The 21,902-nt window shown below is 41.7% G+C and overlaps 1 protein-coding gene across 2 annotated transcripts in view; it reads left to right on the top strand.

Moving 5' to 3' along the window:
• Nucleotides 1-19,652, top strand: part of ahr1b (aryl hydrocarbon receptor 1b) — a 68,915-nt gene extending 49,263 nt beyond the window's left edge. For both annotated transcript variants that reach the window (XM_017681729.2, XM_037534431.1), the window contains 5 exons: nt 1,828-2,030; nt 2,307-2,416; nt 4,974-5,115; nt 5,346-6,843; nt 18,272-19,652. In XM_017681729.2, coding sequence (XP_017537218.2) covers nt 1,828-2,030; nt 2,307-2,416; nt 4,974-5,115; nt 5,346-6,843; nt 18,272-18,433 — 2,115 coding nt within the window. In that variant the 3' untranslated portion in view covers nt 18,434-19,652. The remainder of the gene's footprint in view (nt 1-1,827; nt 2,031-2,306; nt 2,417-4,973; nt 5,116-5,345; nt 6,844-18,271) is intronic.
• The last annotated feature ends 2,250 nt before the right edge of the window (nt 19,653-21,902 follow it).

The raw sequence follows: 21,902 nt of genomic DNA on the forward strand, positions 1-21,902 counted from the left end.
GAAACGAACTTGGGTTCTGCAGCAGGACAATGATCCTAAACACACCAGCAAGTCCACCACTGAATGGCTGAAGAAAAACAAAATGAAGACTTTGGAGTGGCCTAGCCAAAGTCCTGACCTGAATCCTATTGAGATGTTGTGGTATGACCTTAAAAAGGCCGTTCATGCTCGAAAACCCTCTAATGTAACTGAATTAGAACAATTCTGCAAAGATGAGTGGGCCAAAATTCCTCCAGACTCATTGCAAGTTATCGCAAACGCTTGGTTGCAGTTGTTGCTGCTAAGGGTGGCCCAACCAGTTATTAGGTTTAGGGGGCAATCACTTTTTCACACAGGGCCATGATGGTTTGGATTTTTTTCTCCTTTAATAATAAACACCCTCATTTACAAATTGCATTTTGTGTTTACTTGTGTTGTCCTTGACTATTGTTTAAATTGGTTTGATGTTCCGAAACACTTAAGTGTGACAAACATGCAAAAAAACAGGAAATGAGGAAGGGGGCAAACACTTTTTCACACCACTGTATATAAAGTATTATTGTAGTATTACACAGGGCATTATATTTAGCATTATTATAGTATTATACAGGATGTTATACATAGTTTTATTATAGTATTAAACCGGATGTTATATATATATAACATCCGGTTTAATATATATAATTATTGTAGTATTATACAGGATGTTATATACAGTATTATTGTAGTGTTATATATGGTATTCTATTAGTACTATAGTATTATGCAATGCATTATTTGCACTATTATTGTATTATTATAAAGGGTAATGTATTATTTCCCTAATATTAAACAATGCATTATATCACTGTTTATGAGAAGAAAACCTCTTATCTCCATTTTTGACACTTTTTAAAATACCTTTTACCCTGTATATTATATGTAAATTTCATGATGAACGAACTAAAAGAAACGGCCCAAAATGACTTTGAAAAGTCTAAAGTACAGGACTGTGTGAAAGTCTGAGGCACCCAAGACACATTTTCAAAATCTATTTATTTGTGTAGTTTGTGTTTATTTGCTGAGGAAAGTGTGAATATTTGAATAAACAAAATTGATAGAATATTTATTTATTTATATATATATATATATATGTGTGTGTGTGTGTGTGTGTATATATAAATTAAACAGTGATTTTCTGGATGTTGGTGTGTTTGTTTACCCATCTCCAAGCCTCTCCTCGAGGAAGCCCAGTATTATATGTAGTTAAAAAGCAGCTCCTGGTTTGACCAATCAGTGCTCAGTAAATTGAGCTCATGATGTCATTGATGATATTAACGAGTCTCTGTGGCGGCTGTGAAGGTGTCAAGGAAAAATATGGACCCAAGAAATTCTTGTTACTCTTTATTGTTTTTCTGTTTATTTGAATTATGAATACAACTTTATTCTAATGTATATTGTGATAAACTCACTGCTGAGGTCAACTGTTTAACAATTTGCTCAGATGCCTAAAACTTTCACACGGTTCTGTAGGTTTTTTCCTTCTGCTGTGAAGTTACCATTTTGGAGATAAGAGGTTTTCTTCCCACAACGGCAATATACCGTGTCATTGTAGTATTATACTGGACTGTTACATACATTATTCCTGTTGAAAGATGTACATAGTCCATTGTAAAATCATATGGACCACTATTACTGTGTTACATAGTGTCATATAGGATCATATAGGATATTATACGCAATATAACATCAGTGTTATATGGAGTATTATATATGTATGTAGGTATATATGTATACCATATGTAATGCACAGGCCTAGTTCTCAGCAACGTTGTGCAGAAATTCAGGTGATGACTTTGCATTTGTCAGGCATTGAATCTACAGGGCCGTCTGAAGTTCCTCCATGGGCAGAACAGACGACTGGACGATGGGGGTCAGGTCCCACCCCAGCTAGCCTTGTTTGCTGTAGCCACACCCCTGCAGCCCCCCTCCATTCTGGAGATCCGCACCAAAAACATGATCTTCAGAACCAAGCATAAGCTGGACTTCACCCCAATGGCCTGTGACGCCAAGTAAGAGTTCTTTATTAGAGACTATACTGTCCCCCTACTTGACACGTCCACTTTATAAGTGTACACATAGAGACTGTGGTCCATCTGTTGGCATGTGCAAGTTATCAGCCTCCCTCTACCCTAAACTGACCACTCAACAGCCTCTCTGGGCTACAGTCTCTAACTGTACACCAACAAGGTGGAGGAGTTTCTGATAGAGTGGGCAGTGAAGGTTGTCTAGATGTGATTATTCCAGTGTTAATGGTGTCTTTCATGACGGTGTTGTGTGTTTTGCAGGGGTAAGATTGTTCTGGGCTACACCGAGGCAGAGTTAAGAGTCAGAGGCACCGGTTACCAGTTCATTCACGCAGCCGACATGCTGTACTGCGCAGAGAACCACGTTCGCAGTAAATAACCTTATTTCATTACCAGTGGCGATCCAGAGCTAGGCCTTCGGGTCAGGCCAGAGAAACAACCCACCTTGATGAAAATGCTCATTTCCGCCAATGAGATTTTCATAGTATGTTAACACTAAGCTAACACAGGTGCGCTCTTTGGCCGTTGAAGATTAACCACATAATTGAAGCATGTTATAGTCATTCCATGTGTTTAAGCTGAAGCTCGCAACAGATGCTAACAGGTAGGTTACATTGTGTGTTGCAGTTTTCTATTCCTAACAACTACCTCAAACCTTAGGCTACAGCTTGTATTCAGAGTCAGTGACTTATCTAGAACTTCATGAAGGCCTGCAGTGATGGTTTTGTCAAGATTGGACCCACACTGTGACTCAAATCATGATTGGTTTTTCCCACTGCCACTTCCTTAATATGCTGGTAGTTTATTTGACAAAAGTCCCAACCAATGGGAGAGCTCGCTTACCTAGATACCTCAGAGAAGACAATCCTGATTGGGTGAATTTCTGTTGGGTTGTTTCAAGATCCTGTTTCCCACCAAAGCTTAACAATGAAATAAGATCATTCCTGAAATACTTGCAGAGTTTAAATACAAGATTATTCCGCCCAGAAGGCCTTGAGGGCTTTGGTTATTATTACACACTTACTGTTACAAAGATGGTTCTTGAAAGGTTCTTTAGTAAAGAAAGTGGTTCTATTTAGAAGCATGAAGACTCTTAGCCCTTAGCATGATTAAAGGGTTCTTTGCATCGTGAATGGATTCTTCAGATTGATTGTGAATGTGTTGTGGATGGTTCTCTATAGCATCTTTTTGAAAAGGGGTCTATTCTACGTAGCACCAAAAAGGGTTCTTCTATTGTTACAATGTCAAGCCTGTAACAGTAGAAGAACCCTTTGTGGTGGTACACAGAACCATTTCTATACAGAACCATATAAAACACACTTTCCATTAATCAAAGGGTTCTTTGCATTGTACACCTACGTACACTGCAAAGAACCCTTTGATCATGCAACGGTTTGTTTGGTCTCTTTCTCCCCCTCTCTCTCGTTTTCTGTTGACCCTCAGTCAGTAGCTTAGTGTCTGGAACAAACCCAATGACCCTAGAAGTGATTTGTGCTGGACGCTTAGCTAGAGCCCTTTTACAGTGTCCCAATCTCCCCACCCCCACCCGGCGTGGATCAGATGGGGAGGGATTTACATCCAAGCCAATCCTCTGACTTAACCACAGGAAGTGACACTGGCCTTGATGCTGTGCTGACAACTTGAGGGTCATGACTAGTGCCTTTTGTTGTAAAAGACTGAGCGAAGGAAATCAGGATGTGCTGACATCACCACGTGAATTGTCCATCTTCAATTTAAGAAAGTCATTTGAGTACCTTTATAATGATTATAATTTCTAATCTGCATTTCTGACATAAGATTATAATATATGCAAAGTGCTAATGCTGATTCCGTGACACTGATATTGGCATCATGTTTGCTTAAAAACAAAGCAGTAAAGCTCACAGAACTGAGCTGAACTGAACAGAGAGAGTTAGGGAGAGAGAGAGAGACGTATTTTCCCATAATCCCTCAGATTATGGAGGAGATTGGGCAAAGCTGTGCCGCAAAGAGTGGATAGAAATGTTAACTAGGGTCAAAAACCCATATGAGGAATTTAATATGGAGCCCTAAGCACAGATCAGCGCAGGAGGAGGCCCAAAGATGCCTCGGTTTCCGGTCTCCCTGAATATTAAGCCACAAATGAAAGTTAGTAGTAAACATGGAATAATAAAGCTTATCATTACTGAAGTGCTCCAATGTAAAACTGTTCAAAAGCTTTCCTATGTACTTGTGCTTTGACGACCTCTCTGGCGGAAATGTGTAGTTGCAGTCAGCATCGTAACATGGGTGGTTCTTCTGGCCCCTTCCCCAAGGGGAGGAATCTGACGACTGCAAATGCGTTGAAAGAGTACACAGAGAGAACTTAGTGAGCTTGGAACTTAGAGAACTTAGAGAACTTGGTGAAGGAGGATGTAATTGAATCTTCTATTGTCATTATATCTTCATCACACTCAGAAATAAAGGTACTAGACTGTCCCTGGGGCAGTTCCAATAGGGTGGTTACCTCAAGGCTCCATCTCAGTACCTTTAGTCAGGGAACATACTTGAACAGTAATCCATTTACATGATATGTTCTAAGCTGTACTGACTCCACACACCCCGCCTCACCTCCAGGCTTTTATTCTACTGTTCTGTTTTAAAACATTTGGTTATGAAAAGGTACAAATACCAACTTTTCACCTGGAAAAACTGATTTAAGGTTCACAATCAGGCCTTAAAATCGCTGCTGTACCTTTGAGGGCACATTTACATGAATTGAACTTTGAATAACAAAAAATGAACCTAGACCTGAAATTTTTAAACACTGTATTTAAGCCTGTTTTTATCTCAGGACATGAGTAATGCCATTGCTAATTTTACCAACCTGGAGCATACTCAAGGCCAAGTGAACCATTGCGTTGGAGGCTATGCCAGTTGATGCCCCTTGCCTGGTTGTTTGTTTTGCAGTGATTAAGACTGGGGAGAGTGGCCTGACAGTGTTCCGACTTCTCACAAAGGACAATCGTTGGAAATGGGTGCAAGCCAATGCTAGGCTTGTGTACAAGAATGGCAAGCCTGACTATATCATCGCTACACAAAGGCCACTCGGGTGAGTCTGTGTGCTCAGGTGAAAAATGGGATCTCTAGTCAAGGCTGTCAGTTATAGCTGATTTGTTTTGATGCTTTGTGGCCAGTGACAGAAATTGTGCTAGTTGTGATATCCCTGATTTCTGATGTTTGTTATATGGCTTGGTTTAACAAATTCAATCAGTGAACCACAGGTAAATTAGCATGCTAGCGTTGTAGGATCTCATAATGAAAATCTCTTCCTACATCCAGGGAGGAGGAAGGAGGCGAGCATCTAAGGAAACGCTCCATGCACCTCCCTTTCACCTTTGCCACAGGGGAGGCCTTGCTGTATGAGACCAGCTACCCTATTCCTGGCTTCCCTAACAACATGCTAACCAAAGGCAAGAGTGGCAGGGCCAAGAAGGGAAAGGGGGACAAAGGCTCCAAAGATTCGCTGGACCCAAGTTCCCTGCTGGGGGCAATGATGAGGCAGGACAAGTCTGTGTACGTCTGCCAACCTGCACTGGAGCCCAAACTACCATACCACAGCAGCCTATTTAGTGAGCATGGACAAACTAACGCTTTTTCTGCAACTGGAGAAAGCTGGGACTCTGCCATAAGCAGAGGTTCGAAGTCAGAACTGTTGAGTTTTGACCCCCTGCTTGCCACACTGGACTCTCTATCCCTGGAGAGTGAAGAGAGCTGCTCCAACAGCGAGCTGTTCAATGCGCTGGAGAACCTGGGACTAAACGCTGAGGATCTGGAGCTTCTTCTCCTGGATGAGAGGATGATCCGGGTGGAGATGGAGCCAGATTACATCCCATCCCTCAACGACCTCCTCACCAACAACGAGATCCTGTCCTATATCCACGATTCGCTGGAGAATCAGACTGTGGATTCTACCTGCGATGGAGACAGTCAAGTTCCTGTTCCTGTACCAGACCCTGTTCAAGGTCCATCTGAGTCCTATGTCCCTCATACTGACCCTTGTCCTGTCACAGAGCCAAATGCTACTGCTTTGTCAAGTACGTACCTTCCATACCACCTGTCTAGACAAGTATCCCCTATCCTTCAACTCTCACAGCAAATGCAGCAGCACCTGAGTGCTCAGTCTCTACAAAACAAATGCCATAGCTGGATACCTGAGCCACAGGGAAGCGAAACCAATGTGGACAGGATGCCTCAGAACAGCTCTGTACTAGTTAACGCAGTTACTGGGGTCCACAATGGTCACTGGATCCCTCAGCACACACAGGCAAGTCTGGACAATCCCACTGAGGTCAATAACAAGTTGCCGGACACAAACAAACAGCAACAAAATTGGCGGGATGGCCAGGTTCAGTCCCAGTGTCCCTACAAACAAAAACCTCCTCATGAAAGTGACCCTCACAATGGGGTCTACAGTGATGCCCAATGGCAAGGATACAACTTTGTAGACCAGGTGGACCCCTCAACCAGTGGACCTTGTGTTGGGAATTCCCATGTGGATTACAATATTGCCGCTGGGTCAGAGATGGAATTTACAACGAATAGTAACTCAGTAGGAGACATATGCCAGTTTCAAAGTGTCGTCGCAACATCCTCATCCTTTCAGCCGGTTTATCAGAAGCAGCAACAGCCAAAGGTCCCACCCACATTTTTCTCCTATACCAATCAGAACTCCTCGCTAGAGCATATCCTAGTTTTACCCACACCTCAGGAACTCCCATCACTGGATGCCTATGAAATATTTGACTCCGCCCCACCACATGACACCATCCACAGCAAGGTAAGAACTGTTCTACCCTACAGCCACCTTTCATCACGTTCCTCAAAAGAAGCTCCACGGTGGACATGCCAGGCTCAAGAACTTGTCAGATATAGCAACAGTAACTAATGGGGCTTAGTGAAGGATCAGTTTCTTGAAAGCTGAACAAAGTAGTCTTACAATGATCCTGTGGTTGGTGGGACAAAACAAGTTGGCTTTATTTGGCCCACAGTGACTAAACGTAAATGCTTCTTTGAATTCACATGGAATTATTTTAAGATTGGTTGTTTCTACAGTTTGATTTATAACATGGTATCAGATTAATTAATAAAAATTAATAAAGCCTGGGGTTATAGTATTATAGTACGAGATTCATATAATCTGGCTTTATTTCTATGGTTTGTACTATAGTACAGGATTAGTATATCCTGGGCTATTTGTAATGGTCAGCTGTAGCACAGGATAGATATAACCTGGTGTTATTTCTGTGGTTTGCACTATAGTATGGGATTAATATAACCTGGGTTAAATCCATGGTTCATTTTGTAGCACAGGACTGATATAACCTGGTGTTATTTCTACTGTTCCTATTATAGTATGGGATTAATATAACCTGGGATATTTGTATGATTCACTTTGTAGCATAAGATTAATATAACCTGATGTTGTTTCTATGGTTCACACTATAGCATGGGATTAATATAACCTGGGTGATTTCTACGGTTCATAGTATAGTATGGGATTAATATAACCTGGGTTATTTTCATGGTTCACTTTGTGGCACAAGATTAATATAACCTGGTGTTGTTTCTATGGTTCACACTATATCATGGGATTAATATAACCTGGGTTATTTCTACGGTTCATAGTATAGTATAGGATAACTTACCCTGGTGTTAATTCTATGGTTCATACTATATTATGGAATTAATATAACCTGGGTTATATCTATGATTCACTTTATAGCACACAATTAATATAACATGGTGTTATTTCTACGGTTCATAGTATACTATGGGATTAATATAACCCGGGTTATTTCCATGGTTCACTTTGTGGCACAAAATTAATATAACCTGGTGTTGTTTTTATAATGTGTACTATAGTACGAGATTAATATAACCTGTCTTATTTCTATGGTTCACTTTTTGGTATAGGATTAAAACAACCTGTAGTTATTTTATGGTTCATACTATAGTACAGGATTAATATAAACTGGTTCATTTGTAGCACAGGATTAAGATAACCTGGTTTTATTTCTATGGTTCATATTATAGTATGGGATAAGCATAACCTGAGGTTATTTCTATGCTTTATTTTATAGCTTTTATTCATGAATTAATATAAACTGGGATTATTTCTATTGTTTATTTTATGGCATGGGATTAAAATAACCTGGTGTTTTTTCAACAGTTTAATTTTATAGTTTGGGATTAATATATCCTGGGCCTATTCCTTGGATTTGCTTTATATGATGTAAAAACCACTGGAATCTTCCATGAAAATGACCAACATGGTGGATTAAAATCTGAGAAGCATATCCACTCCTCTCCTTGGAAAACATACCCCGTCCAAATAGCGCTTAACACACATTTTCTTTTTTACCTGGGATAGAGAACAGAGGATGGTACCTAGTGGCTTAGCAGGACTTTACGTGGAATCGTATAATTAGGTCACTACAGGGTGATGTACGGACAAAGATCAGTGCCATTGGCACTGGAAGCTAATTGTGAGTCCTCTTAGAATAGCTGGTTCCTGGATTATTTCTGAAGAGATGAGAGCTTCTAAGGACAGTTCTATGAAAGTGCTTAAAATAGAAACGTAATCATGCCATTCCTACAACTCCAAACAAAACACGGCTATCTGTCTTGTCAGCTCTTTCCCCCTCTCTCTCTGCACGGATAATCCCATCCTGTGTTCCGCGTGAATTTGCGGCTGTGTTGCTGTGATGGTTTGCTGTAATATTCAGAGTCAGTCTGTTTGTTTTGACTGCCAGTTAGCGAGCAGTGCAGTGCTCATGGTTTGGTTTGGAGCTGGGTAGAGATAGCTGGGCCTACTGCCGTGCTTCCCACCACAGCAGGGGGCTTTTTGTCTCTGGTGTAGTCCGGTGGTCCGCATGCAATTTTTCCAACGGGCACGATTTCTGCCTTTACCTTCTTTGGCAGGGAGGCCTTTTAATCTTTGGTATTGTCTTTAATAGCCTACAGCTAGAGTCCAGATGAAACATTTGTTGGCTGACAGTATTGGCCAATGTTGATGGCCAAAGTTCATGGATTTATCAAGGTCAATTATACGTTTAAATTTACAGCATTTCACAGACACTCTTATCCAGAGCGACTTACAAGAAGAGCTTTGTCTGTCTAGAGAAAGTATCTTTGCTAGTCACCAGTAGGTTAGAGAGAAAGACGGTCCTGAGCTCAGATACTGATAGAGACACAGTCACTGTAGATACAGAGAGAGAAGGAGCAGAGCTGAACACAGAACAGTGCAATACACTACAACACACTACACCACACTACAATACACTACACTACAATAAATTACAATACACTACAATACACTACAACACACTACAATACACTACACTACAATAAACTACAATACACTACAATACAATACAATATACTACAACACACTACAATACACTACACTACACTACAGTACAATACAGTACACTACAATACACTACACTACAAGACAATACAATACACTACAACACTCTACACTACAGTACAATACAACACACTACACTACAGTACAATACAATACACTACAATACACTACAGTACATTTCAATAAGTGCAGTACAATACATGACAATCAATACTGATCTCAGCGCTTATTTAAGTGCTGTGTAAAGAGACGGTCTTCAGTCTGTGTTTGAAGACCACAAGAGACTCCGCTGTTCGGACAGCCAGTGGGAGTTTGTTCCCCCACCTGGGTCTCAGTACGGAGAACAGTCTCGATGCTTGTCTTCCACGCGTCTTGAAGGATGGTGGGTCAAGCCCAGCTGTACTCGAAGCCCGAAGGACTCGTGGTCCAGTTTGAGATTTCACCACTGCCATGAAGCAGGAAGGGGCTGGTCCATGTTTGGCTTTGAAGGCCAGCGTTAGGGTTTAAATCTGATGCGTGTAGCTACAGGAAGCCAGTGAAGGGAGCGCAACTTGGGGAGGTTGAAGATGAGCCGTATCTGATAGACGGTCAATTGCGCTACGTTGGCTTGTTCTAGTAGCAGGTAGCATTCTTCTGCTGAAGCTTCACCCCAGAGCACAGGCTCACTCCAGAAGCTTCTCTGATGGACGTTTTGAGGATAAAGACTCAAACCTGAGCAGATAAGCTTGTGTTTCTGTGTGTGGAGCTGGTAGCTTAAGCTAATTTCGCTTCACTATCCATGTTAGTACTGCAGGCTAACATTAGCGAGAAGACCAAACCATTCCAGTTCACTGACGCTGCACTGAGGCAAGTTTGGAGGACAGAAGACACAAATCTGCACGAGCACAGCTCCATATTTGTGCGTGGAGCTGTTAGCGTAAGTTACTTTTGCTTGGATCTCATTGTTAGCACTAGCTAGCTAGCGTTAGCGTTAACAGCATTTCGCACAACCGTCCAGGCCCATCAAGGCTCATTTAGGCTTCACTGATACACATTTAGAGATTAAAGGCTTAAATCTGAGCAGGTAAATCTGTGGTTTTGTGGGTGGAGCTGTTAGCATTGGTGCAGTGGTTGGTTAATGTAGTGGGTGACACCTCTGCCTTCTACGCTGTAGACTGGGGTTCGTAAATGTAAATGTAGCAGCTTGTAGCACTAAAGGATTGAGTTAGCTTAGCAAGACGGCTAAACCACCACCAATACTGCTCTACGATTTGCATAATCATGCATATTCATACCGCTTCACATTTCTGAAACTTGAGATTTGATCCTACTGTGCCATTTTTCAGTAGTTTCTTAGACATAACGATGAGACATCCACATATTTAACGTATATAATGTATAATGATGGCTTAAAAGGTATGTTAACTGTTTGACAGCCATAAAGGCTAAAGTGGTTGGAACACAGAAGACTATCATGGTTAAAGTTATAAAAACACGTGAAATCGGTACAAGCCTAGTGTTTATTATGAGGATAACGTGCTACAACACAAACCGGCTTTTTCTATGCAGTGAAGTGATGAAAATGAGAAAAATAAGAGGTGATTAACGAGACATTGATAGATCTAAATGGTCATCAACATGTGATTTGTTGTTTTTTTCCCCAATATATCCAGAATAGTTGGTCATATGTAAAAGTAATTGAATAAAAAGGCAAAATGCAGTGGACTAGAGGTCAATAGCCACATACTGACCACAGAGATTGAGAGCTGTGGCTAGCTGGTGCTGGGACGCAGGGCTGGCGCTGCTGGTATATTTGAAAACTGTTACACATTTTGGAGAATCGTGTGCCAATCTGTGCTGCAGTGGAATGCAGAGGGATACTGTGGGCCTCCAGTGTAGTGGGGGACTGTGGGGCTCTAACTGGACAGTATGGGCCCCTGTCTGCTCTCATTAGGCTTAACAAGTCCTTCTCGCAGCATCTAGGACACTACGCTGGTGTCCAGTTTGGGTTGCAGTTATTGTTGTTTTTACGGCTGCACGATGGTAGCGATCGCAAGACGCCTTGCATTATATATCATAATGTTGGATTACATGAACGCCACGATTCATCAAATCACTCAGAAACACTCGGAAACCTGTGACCTGTTATACATTAATTTGCCTGGTCATATCAGTATCACTACCACCTCGCATTACTACGAAGCAAAGCGGCCCACAGGTAAACTAAAATCAACTTTTTTTATATTCAGTCTTGTATTGTAACACTGAAAACCTGAGAATTAGGGCCTGAAAATATACATATGTATATATCACCGCTGTCGGAACAGAACGTCATATCTCCAAAATGGTCACTTTACAGGAGAAGGAAAAAACACACTTTACTTTTAATGTAAGTCAATGGAACCAGACGTCTTTTCAAGTCAACTTGGGCCGTTTGCGTTTGTCCATTCATCATGAAATTTGCATGATGCGTATTGGTATTGTAGTGTATTGTATTGTTATTTTCAAACTATGTCAAAAACTGAAAAATGACAAAAAAAAAATTTTTCTCCACTTTGTTTAAGTCAACAACTCTATGGCATTTTCTCCAGGGGTGTGCAAACTTTTGCACACGGCTGGATGAGTAATCTGATTGCTGCGTTTTCATGTAACATCATAACTATCCAAGGCCACGACTGCCAAACTGTATACGCTCGTGTGCAAAAGTTTGTGCACCCCATGGTAAATTCAGTTTTTTAATTGCTTTTCATTGATTTTCAAAGTTTAAATACGTGAACGCACTTCTGCACAAATACAATTACTGTTTATTTGCTATTTAACATAGGGGAGAAAATAATCTGTTCATAAGTTCATATTTTACATTTTATTTTTTTTCAACGTGTTAAATCTGCTAACCCTCTGCTTTTTTAGACACACTGTGAAATCAGTATCTTATAAATTATTTGGTTCAGTTTTCTGACATAAAATTGACCTTAAATCATAAAATCATAGTCAATTTTTTTGGAAAAAAAAATGTGCAAAGATCCTTTTATGGTATGTTGCCTTGAGGCAACACGATGCAACAAAGACTAGATCGATTTAAATGTATTTATTTCATTTTAAATAATACAAACAACAGTTTGAGCCATTCTAAAACATTAAAAGAATCATTTAATTAAAAAAAAATTAAATAAATAAAACACTAAATGCTACATGACAGCATTAACTGAATTTGGTGTTGTAGCCACTAATATTGCACAAAAATAAACAGTAACTTAAAATATTTTGAAAAAAGTCTAAACGAAAAGCTAAATAATAACTGCAGGGTTCTCTCAAGTGGCTGCGTAAGTGACACCTTACTCACTACTGGCTAATTCATTCCACTGTCAAACAGTGTTGCCTGTAGGCAACAAGCATTCTTCAGTATAAAAAGGCCCAGCGTTTAATACCGAGAGCAAGTAAAAGCATTTTATAGGTTTATTCCAACTCCTCCCTTCGTTTTTACTCCTTTTATTGATGCTAAATATGCATCTTATCATCCCTCAGGCAACATCACACAATACAGGGTTAATTTATTTCTAGTTACACGGGGGTGTACAAACTTTTGCACACGACTGTCAGTGGACAGAGAATGACAGAGAAAAAGGGACTGAGAGAGAGTGAAAGACAGAGACAGCCAGAGTTCAGACCTCTGCACCTAGCGGGCAGTCCTGCTTGGGCATTACAGAGCCGTGTGTGTGTGTGTGTGTGTGTTGGTGTGTGTGTGTTTGTGTGTGTGTGTGTGTGTATGTGTGTGTATGTGTGTGTTTGTGTGTGTTTGTGTGTGTGTGTGTGTGTGTGTGTGTGTGTGTGTGTGCTCAGGGTCAGAGCTTTCAGCTGAGAGAAGAGAAGAATAGAGCTGTACTGTCCAGTCAAGCGTGAGCAGCACTGACCTACAATCTGCCCACTGCATTACCCAACACGCCCTCACGCACACAAATCCACAGCCACGGTCAGGTCACGATTACTGAATGAAAACTCGACTAAAATGTACGTCCTCGATGAGTTATGATTAATCTGCAGTTTAATCATACAGCCAGAACATTCTCCACAAGGGGGCACTATTAACACTTGTGTGAGCATCAGTGAAAGAGAGGAAACCCACACCAGCAGGATCTCACAAATCTTAGTAGTTATAAATTTCATGTATGTGAAGTAAAATGTCATAGTCTTATAAACTGCATGTATATGATGAATATATTATTAACATACCACATGCAAAGGAAATAGATTTACAAATATTGTTGGCATGTATGTAAATATTATAAATGCACAGTATTACACACATTTAATCTACATATCGCTCGTATCTCCATTTTTGTCGATTTTCAGTTTTTCACATAATTTGAAAATGGATGGTGAACTTTATATTACGTGTAAATTTCAGGAAGGATGGACCAAAATAAAAGGCCAAAAATGTACTGGTAAAATTTATGGTTCCATTGACTTGCATTGAAAGCAATGCATGTTTTTTCCTTCTCCTGTAAAATTACCATTTTGGAGATATGAGCTTTTGTTCCGACAGCAGCGATGTGTATGTATATTTCAACTTATTGAAACAGCATATTTACGTATATTGTAGGTCTCGCTTCTGAACTCTGACCAGTTCTGACTGACCAGTTCTTCCTGTTGTAATGCAGCAAAGGAAGGTCAGCCCCACCTTTACAATAAAAGTCTTTGTCAGGGTAAACTCAGAGAATAACTGTTGGAGAAAAATAACCCAGAAATAACATGAAGAATAATTCATATACATTGCAAATATATATGTATATATATTTTTCTTCAGTGTGGAATACACACCAGTCAGGCACAACATTCTGACCACCTCCTTGTTTCTACGCTCACTGTCCACTTTATCAGCTCCACTTACTGTATGGCTGCACTCTGTAGTTCTACAGTTACAGACTGTAGTCCATCTGTTTCTCTGATACTCTGTTACCCTGTTCTTCAGTGGTCAGGACCCCCATGGACCCTCACAGAGCAGGTACTGTTTGGCTGGTGGAAGGACTGCGTTAGCTTAGCGAGAAGGCTAAACCACCAGCAATAATGGCTAACAATTTGCATAATCATGCATATTCACGCTACACTTGACGCTACACTGCCATTTTCAGTAGTTTCTTGGACTTAACAATAATATATAGATATATTTAATGATCTATTATTCAACATAGATCATGTTTTTGCGTTCTGAAGGGTCCAGCCAGCCCCATCTGCTGCCAGCAGAGGGCGACGGCGGTGGGGAGCCACGGATTAATTAGGCTCACTCGATACACCTGCAGGCTCCCCTACATAAGGCTGTGGCAAACGGCAGTGTTTGTCACACCTTTGTTAGAGGGGTGACCGGTCTTCGAAATGAAACGAAAATGCCCCAAAACCAAAAGAGGGCTGAGAGAAGAAATTTCTACCTCAGCCTTTGTTCGAGCACGCTGGTTCTAGTTCGTTTGTTCAATGTTCCCGCCTTTTTCTTTCCCTTCCTTGAAGGGCCATAACAAGGGTTACCTGTGTGTGCTGCTCCATACAGCGGTGGTTTGAACCCGGCTTGGGGTTTTTACAACGTCACAAACACTCCGTTGCCCCAGTAAACCTCTTTACTCCCCTTTTGCTGGCTTTCAGTTCTGCACTTGGGTCCATCTCCCCGCCATCCCGCAACAACTTTAACTAAAAGGCTGAAGTGGTGACTCTAAACAGAGAACATGGTTAAAATTTCATGGAAAATGCAGACCTCAATGATAACACTAACATCTGCTAGCATTGCGCTATGCTAACATCAATTTGCACAAATGCTTTTGTTTTGATGTCAAGAAATTACAAAAATATGAACTTTTCATCATTCAAATCATGATAAATGCATTATATTGCCAAAAGTGTTCTCATTCTGGCTTCACACACATGAACATCACAGCTTCTGGGAAGGCTTTCCACAAGGGTTAGGAGTGTTTATGGGAATTTTTGACCGTTCTTCCAGAAGCGCATTTCTGAGGTCAGACACTGATGCTGGACGAGAAGGCCTGGCTCACAGTCTCCGCTCTAATTCATCCCAAAGGTGTTCTATGGGGTTGAGGTTAGGACTCTGTGCAGGCCAGTCAAGTTCTTCCACACCAAACTGGCTCATCCGTGTCTTTATGGACTGAACACTGGTGTTCATTCATGTTGGAACAGGAAGGGGCCGTCCCCAAACTGTTCCCACAAAGTTGGGAGCATGAAATTGTCCAAAATCTCTTGGTGCTGAAGCTTTAAGAGTTCCTTTCACTGGAACTAAGGGACCGAGCCCAACTCCTGAAAAACAACCCCACACCATGATCCCCCCTCCACCAAACATTACACTCGGCAAAATGCAGTCAGACAAGCACCGTCTCCTGGCAACTGCCAAACCCAGACTCGTCCATCAGATTTCCAGAAGGAGAAGCGTGATTGGTCACTCCAGAGAACACGTCTCCACTGCTCTAGAGTCCAGTGGCAGCGCTTTACTCCACTGCATTCCACGCTTTGCATTGCGCTTGGTGATGTAAGGCTTGGATGCAGCTGCTCAGCCATGGAAACCCATTCCATGAAGCTCTCTACGCTGTTCTTGAGCTGATCTGAAGGCCACATGAAGTTTGGAGGTCTGTAGTGATTGACTCTGCAGAAAGTCGGTGACCTCTGCGCACTATGCCCCTCAGCATCCGCTGACCCCGCTCTGTCATTTTACGTGGCCGACCACTTCGTGGCTGAGTTGCTGTCGTTCCCAATCGCTTCCACTTTGCTATAATCCCACTGACAGTGGACTGTGGAATATTTAGTAGTGAGGAAATTTCATGACTGGACTTGGGCAAGGACTAAGGGTCCTTGGGCAAGACTCCTAACACCATCTTAGCCTACCTATGTATAAAGATCAAATTGTAAGTCGCTCTGGATAAGAGCGTCAGCCAAATGCCATGAATGTAAATGATTAAGAGAACCTTTATTCGTCCCTCAACAGGGAAATTTCACCTCCATATTTAACCCATCCGTGAAGTGAGCACACACACACTAGGGGGCAGTGAGCAGACTTGCCCGGAGTGGTGGGCAGCCCAATCCACAGCGGCTTAGGTGTCTTGCTCAAGGATACCTGTCATGTACTGTCGGCTCTGGGGATCGAACCGGCGACCTTCCGGTCATTAGGCAGGGTCCCTAACCTCCAGTCCACGACTGCCCCATAATTGACTGATTGCTAACTATACATGTTTACAACCTTAACAGCGCAAATGGTGGCCTAACTGGTTGATGCTGGTTTATACTGGTTTACTGCTAGTATAGTACTGGTTTAACTGGTCACCCAGCATACCAGCATCCTAAACACAACATATGCTGACTTTGCTGATGACCAGCTATGAAATTCTGCTGGTTGTTCTAGCAGAGAGTCAAATACACTGAATTAAATGGCACTAAAGTACCTTACGTTACTCATCTTTCATTTTAGCAGCTTTTACTTCATTCCAGACCCAGTCCGTTGTCATGTAGGTGAAATAATATGAAATTTTTAAACACTTGTGGGTGTGTCTGCCTCTGTAATGGGTCCATTAAGCGCTGCTGAAAGGCAGAGATGATGTCGTGCACGTTGTGAAGCGGGAAATATTTAGAGACTGAGTGGCAGAGATGATGACGAGGTGTAGAGAGGAGGAAAAAAGCAAATTAACGACTTAACCGAGTGAGAGAAAATGGCAGTAGTGCAAAAGACGGAGGGAGGAGAAAGAGGAACGAAAGGCATGGCTTTGAACCCATGATTACACCTCCTCAGAGTTCACATCAAGTTCATCAGCCAAAACAGCCAAGATGTTACGAGATTTACCATAAACAAAGTCCTGTGGTTGAGGTGGTCGATGGTGAGCATCTTCAGAACATTGGGCCTCATTCACCGACCGTTCTTAAGAAGAAATGTCATCTTAAACCCACACAGTTTTCACGAGGATCCTGATCTTCCGATGTTCTCTTATTTGGGGTTTGTTCTTAGGTACTGAGGGGCCATTTAGAGCTTCATATGTCAGTAAAAGAATTTTGATGCAAAATTTAACCGGTAACCAGTTTTACCAGGCTGATAAAACTGGGCTGATATGGTCAAACTTTCTGGTTCTTGTGAGACTCTGGCTGCAGGTGAAGCTTGTTGAGGCCCTTGCTGGGACATCCAGACAACAGGGCGTTACAGTGATCTAGCCTTGAAGTAATACATGTATGTAGTAGTTTTTCTGTGTCCTGTAGAGACAGTACATTTCTTAACTCGGCAATATTACAAGATGCAAGAAAGCTATTGTAGTGATATTGGTTATATGTATCGAAGAACAGATGAGGATCAATCATGACACCAAGGTTTTTTAGATGTACCTGATGCAACTGACAAGTTGTCGAATTTAAGTGTTAAATTAGTTTGTTTCTAGCGTCTTTGAGATCAAGAAGAAGAACCTTCATGTTGTCTAAGCATGAGGATGTTGAGAGATATATATATATATATATATATATATATATATATATATATATATATGAGGGCCTAGAACAGAGCCTTGTGGAACCCCACACCTTTGTATGAACAGAGGAATTGCCATTTAAATAAGATGGTTTCTAGCAGCTTTTCAAGTAGTCAGCATCAAGTAGTATGCAAATGCAAATAATAGTGGTCCTAAGATGGAGCTTTGTGGAACATCATACATTTGTACAAACAGGATTTGCCATTTACATTCACAAACTGACAGTGAGGTTAGATCTGAACCAGGAGAAAGCTATTCCTGTGAATGACTGTGTAGATCTTAACCGTTTAATTATGTGGAATTGACACTTCATCATAATTGTGTGGAATTCTTACCTCATCTATGTTTGTGTCTCTTCCCAGACGGAAAACGGCTGTGTCCTCAACTCCACCAGTGTGGCCTACACAGCAAACTGCCTGCTACCCAACGGCACCGTGGCAACCGCACCCAACAACAGCCCCGTCCCCCACCCTGAGCCCCTCCCACCAATCCTTGATCCGCAAACCACTGGCTTCTACCTCTAATGGCCCCCACGCTACGGACCGATCAGCGCAAACCTTCCCCAGGATCTGAGGGGGCGTCGGACTGACCGTCAGGAAGAAAAGACTTGAAAATGAATTGTAGAGGAAACTGTCATTCCTTGCATTGATCTGTAGCAGATCCAGACGTCAACTTTTGATGCTGAATGATGCGTCTGTGTTAACCTGACTTATCGGAGTTGATGAGTAAAGAGAAAACGATGACAAGCGAGTGCAGTTTTAGCAGGTCTCAGGTCATTTAGTGTTGACCTACAGATTATCACGCTGGTTGGCGAAGATGCAGTGTTAGCGATGTTATTGGTCAGTTTGTGTCAGTGCAGTATGCGAAAACGTGTGTGCGTGTGGCAACAAGTGTTTGTTCATTGTCTGTAAACAATAGTGACGAGAGCCAGATGACATTTAGCGTCATTGAAACTTTTGAAATGATTGTCGGAACGGCAGTATTAGGTGTTCACTGTGGAAACGTGGCATGTATATTAATTTATTTGACAGAATTGGCTTCGTGCTGATTGGCTTCGTGCTGATTGGCTTCGTGCTGGTTAGCTTCATGGTCCTTGTATTTGCTACTGTTTTACGGGCCAGTGTCCGTATTGTACACAACAGCTTCAAATATATATCAGGTGTCTTCTTAAGCATTTCGCTTCCTTCCCAACCGCAGACGGAAAATTCTGTATCTCTTTCCGAAGCCGTTCTGTCTTTCCCCCGGTGGGTCAACGTCCTCACGGTCAGGAACATGCGTTCGCTTTAGCGTACTAGTCGTTTAGGACCAGTCGTTTTCTGTACCGCCGGTTCGCAGCGACAGTTTATTTTGGGAAATAAAAACCAAATGTGAAAGAGATTCTGTAGTTGAGACTGGAAGATTACATTGAATGTGTCATATACAGTAAAGGAGTTTATAAAAAAAAGGAAAAAAAAGATTATTTCATTCCGGTGCTGCAAAGATGTTTTATTAGTAGTGTTATTGTAGTGGTATTATAATTCACAGAGTAACCTGATTTGAATTGTCCTATCCAGGCCCCGCCCACAAGTGCGTTCTTTCATGGCTACTGTAACGAGGTTGGGCCGACTTTACATATCGCTGTAAAAATCCCATTCAGCCTAATGAGAAACTGTAGAACGGACTCGGTTTATATCACAATACCTACATTTAGAGTCGGTTATTCATTCAGTCTAATGAGAAACTGTAGAACGGACTCGGTTTATATCACAATACCTACATTTAGAGTCGGTTATTCATTCAGTCTAATGAGAAACTGTAGAACGGACTCGGTTTATATCACAATACCTACATTTAGAGCCGGTTATTCATTCAGTCTAATGAGAAACTGTAGAACGGACTCGGTTTATATCACAATACCTACATTTAGAGTCGGTTATTCATTCAGCCTAACGAGAAACTGTAGAACGGGCTCGGTTTATATCACAATACCTAAATTTAGAGTTGGTTATTCATTCAGCCTAATGAGAAACTGTAGGTAGGTATTGTGCTCTAAACTGTTTTTATTAGGTTTGATGGGATTTTACCAGCGTTCTATAAAGCCTATTCAACCTGGCATGAACAGGGTAATGTCACTCTAGTCTGATTTTAGGCTTAAGTTTAATCCACAGGTCCTGGAGATGCACAAATCCAGTATATTGTGTTGGGACAAAATTAACAAGGGGTTTTTACTGCGTAGCTTGGTTAAATATTTGTTATTTTGCTTTTTTTAAAACACATGTATATCTATATATATTTACAAACTTTTCTTAAGTCAGGATATTAAAAGTGGGAGCTTATTAAAATGGTCACGCGAATGACAAAAAACAATGTGAGGTTTTAAATATTGCTTGTAAATAGTTTAAAGTGATTTTTTTTTTAATGACGTTTTGTTGCCAGCACTGTTTTAAAGAGCACCATTACAGCAGGACCTCTCCAGCACAAGTAGACTCGTAGGGAGACTTTCAGACGAAATGCTGTAAAATACCCAACCGTACCGTGTTTTATTTCCGTTTCGAAGAGAAATGGTTCGACACTTTAGGAAGAAAAAGAAAAACATGGTGCCATAAATGAAGTTCACTTTCCAGAGTTAAAACATGCTCTATGTTTAATGTCATCCATGTCTTTTTGTTCTGTTTTGTTTTTTAAAGAAATATGAAAGATAAAAAAAAAATCACGTTTGAGTTTATTTTACTATGCTAACGCACTGAGGTGGGAGGGGCAGATACATATGCAGTTTCATCCATTTGTCTTTTGACTGCCTGTTGAAGTGTATTATTTGATCCTGGAATTAAAGGATTTGTGCAATCACAAGCGTACAGACGTGTCTCGTCTCATCTCTCACACCAGAAACCTTCAGATCTTCAAATGCTGGCAGTTGCAGGACTGCGGTTTATAGAATTGGCACACTAGTGAACACACACACTAGGGGGCAGTAAGCACACTTGCCCAGAGCAGTGGGCAGCCCTATCCACAGCACCCGGGGTTGGGTGTCTTGCTCAAGGGCACTTCAGTCACATACTGTTTGCCAAGGGGATCGAACCAGCAACCTTCTGATCATGTGGCTGGATCCCACGACTGGAGCCCACAACTGCCTGGACGTCTTTCATGTTCCAAGACATGATTTCCCAACAGGGTCTTGGCCGAGGAGTGGCCAGAGGTGGCCAGTGCCACCCCAGTTTAACCCCTTAAATGTCCAAGGCCCACCAGTTTAATTACACACTTCTATAATCTAAGAATAACTCAGCCAGTTTGCATTGAAGTCTCGGTAGTTATCGAATAATGAGTTGAATTAGTGTGTAATAAGACCTTTAGTATGTCCCCCTGAAAAAATCGCTGGGTATAACCTGGCCACTCCATCAAAAAAGTTTCTGGCTATACCTCTGCTTTGGAGGCTACAACAGGCCAGGCATTGGCCCTACTGCCAGGAGATGCCACAGCCATCTGTGGCTGTACCTGGCCTTATTCTCTGGACGATCCTGAAGTGTCCAATACTTTACGTGTCTCAGAGGAAGCGACAGTGGAGACTAGATTTTGGGAGAAATTTAGGGTAAAAATACCCGTATGGCTCCTGAGTGGTGCAACTGTCTAAGCAGTAAATGAGATACCATCAGGAGAATGAGATACCTGCTGAGCCTAAAGTCATCCATGGCTGAGAGTCTGAGAGAGCACAGTTGGCCTCGCTCTCTCTGGGTGGGCAGGATGGCTCCCTGTTTCCCTGTCACTCAGTCGAACATTCGCTGATGCAACAGAACTGGCAGTTAATGTTCTCCTCCAAGCATTTTCAGGTGTCCAATGCCTTGCATTAGTGGCGGTTCTAAACAATGTGGTGGCCCTTCACAAGTCTCAGAAGATGCCTGTGCAAGCTTTCGTCCTCCTAGGGCCGAAGGAATTGTGTGATTGGGGGAGTCCTAACTAGTGACACTGGATACGATCTAATGGGGGAGAAATTTGGGAGAACAAACTTTTTTTGTGTTT

The sequence above is a fragment of the Pygocentrus nattereri genome, chromosome 25 (genome assembly GCF_015220715.1).
Source record: "Pygocentrus nattereri isolate fPygNat1 chromosome 25, fPygNat1.pri, whole genome shotgun sequence".
Taxonomy (NCBI): domain Eukaryota; kingdom Metazoa; phylum Chordata; class Actinopteri; order Characiformes; family Serrasalmidae; genus Pygocentrus; species Pygocentrus nattereri.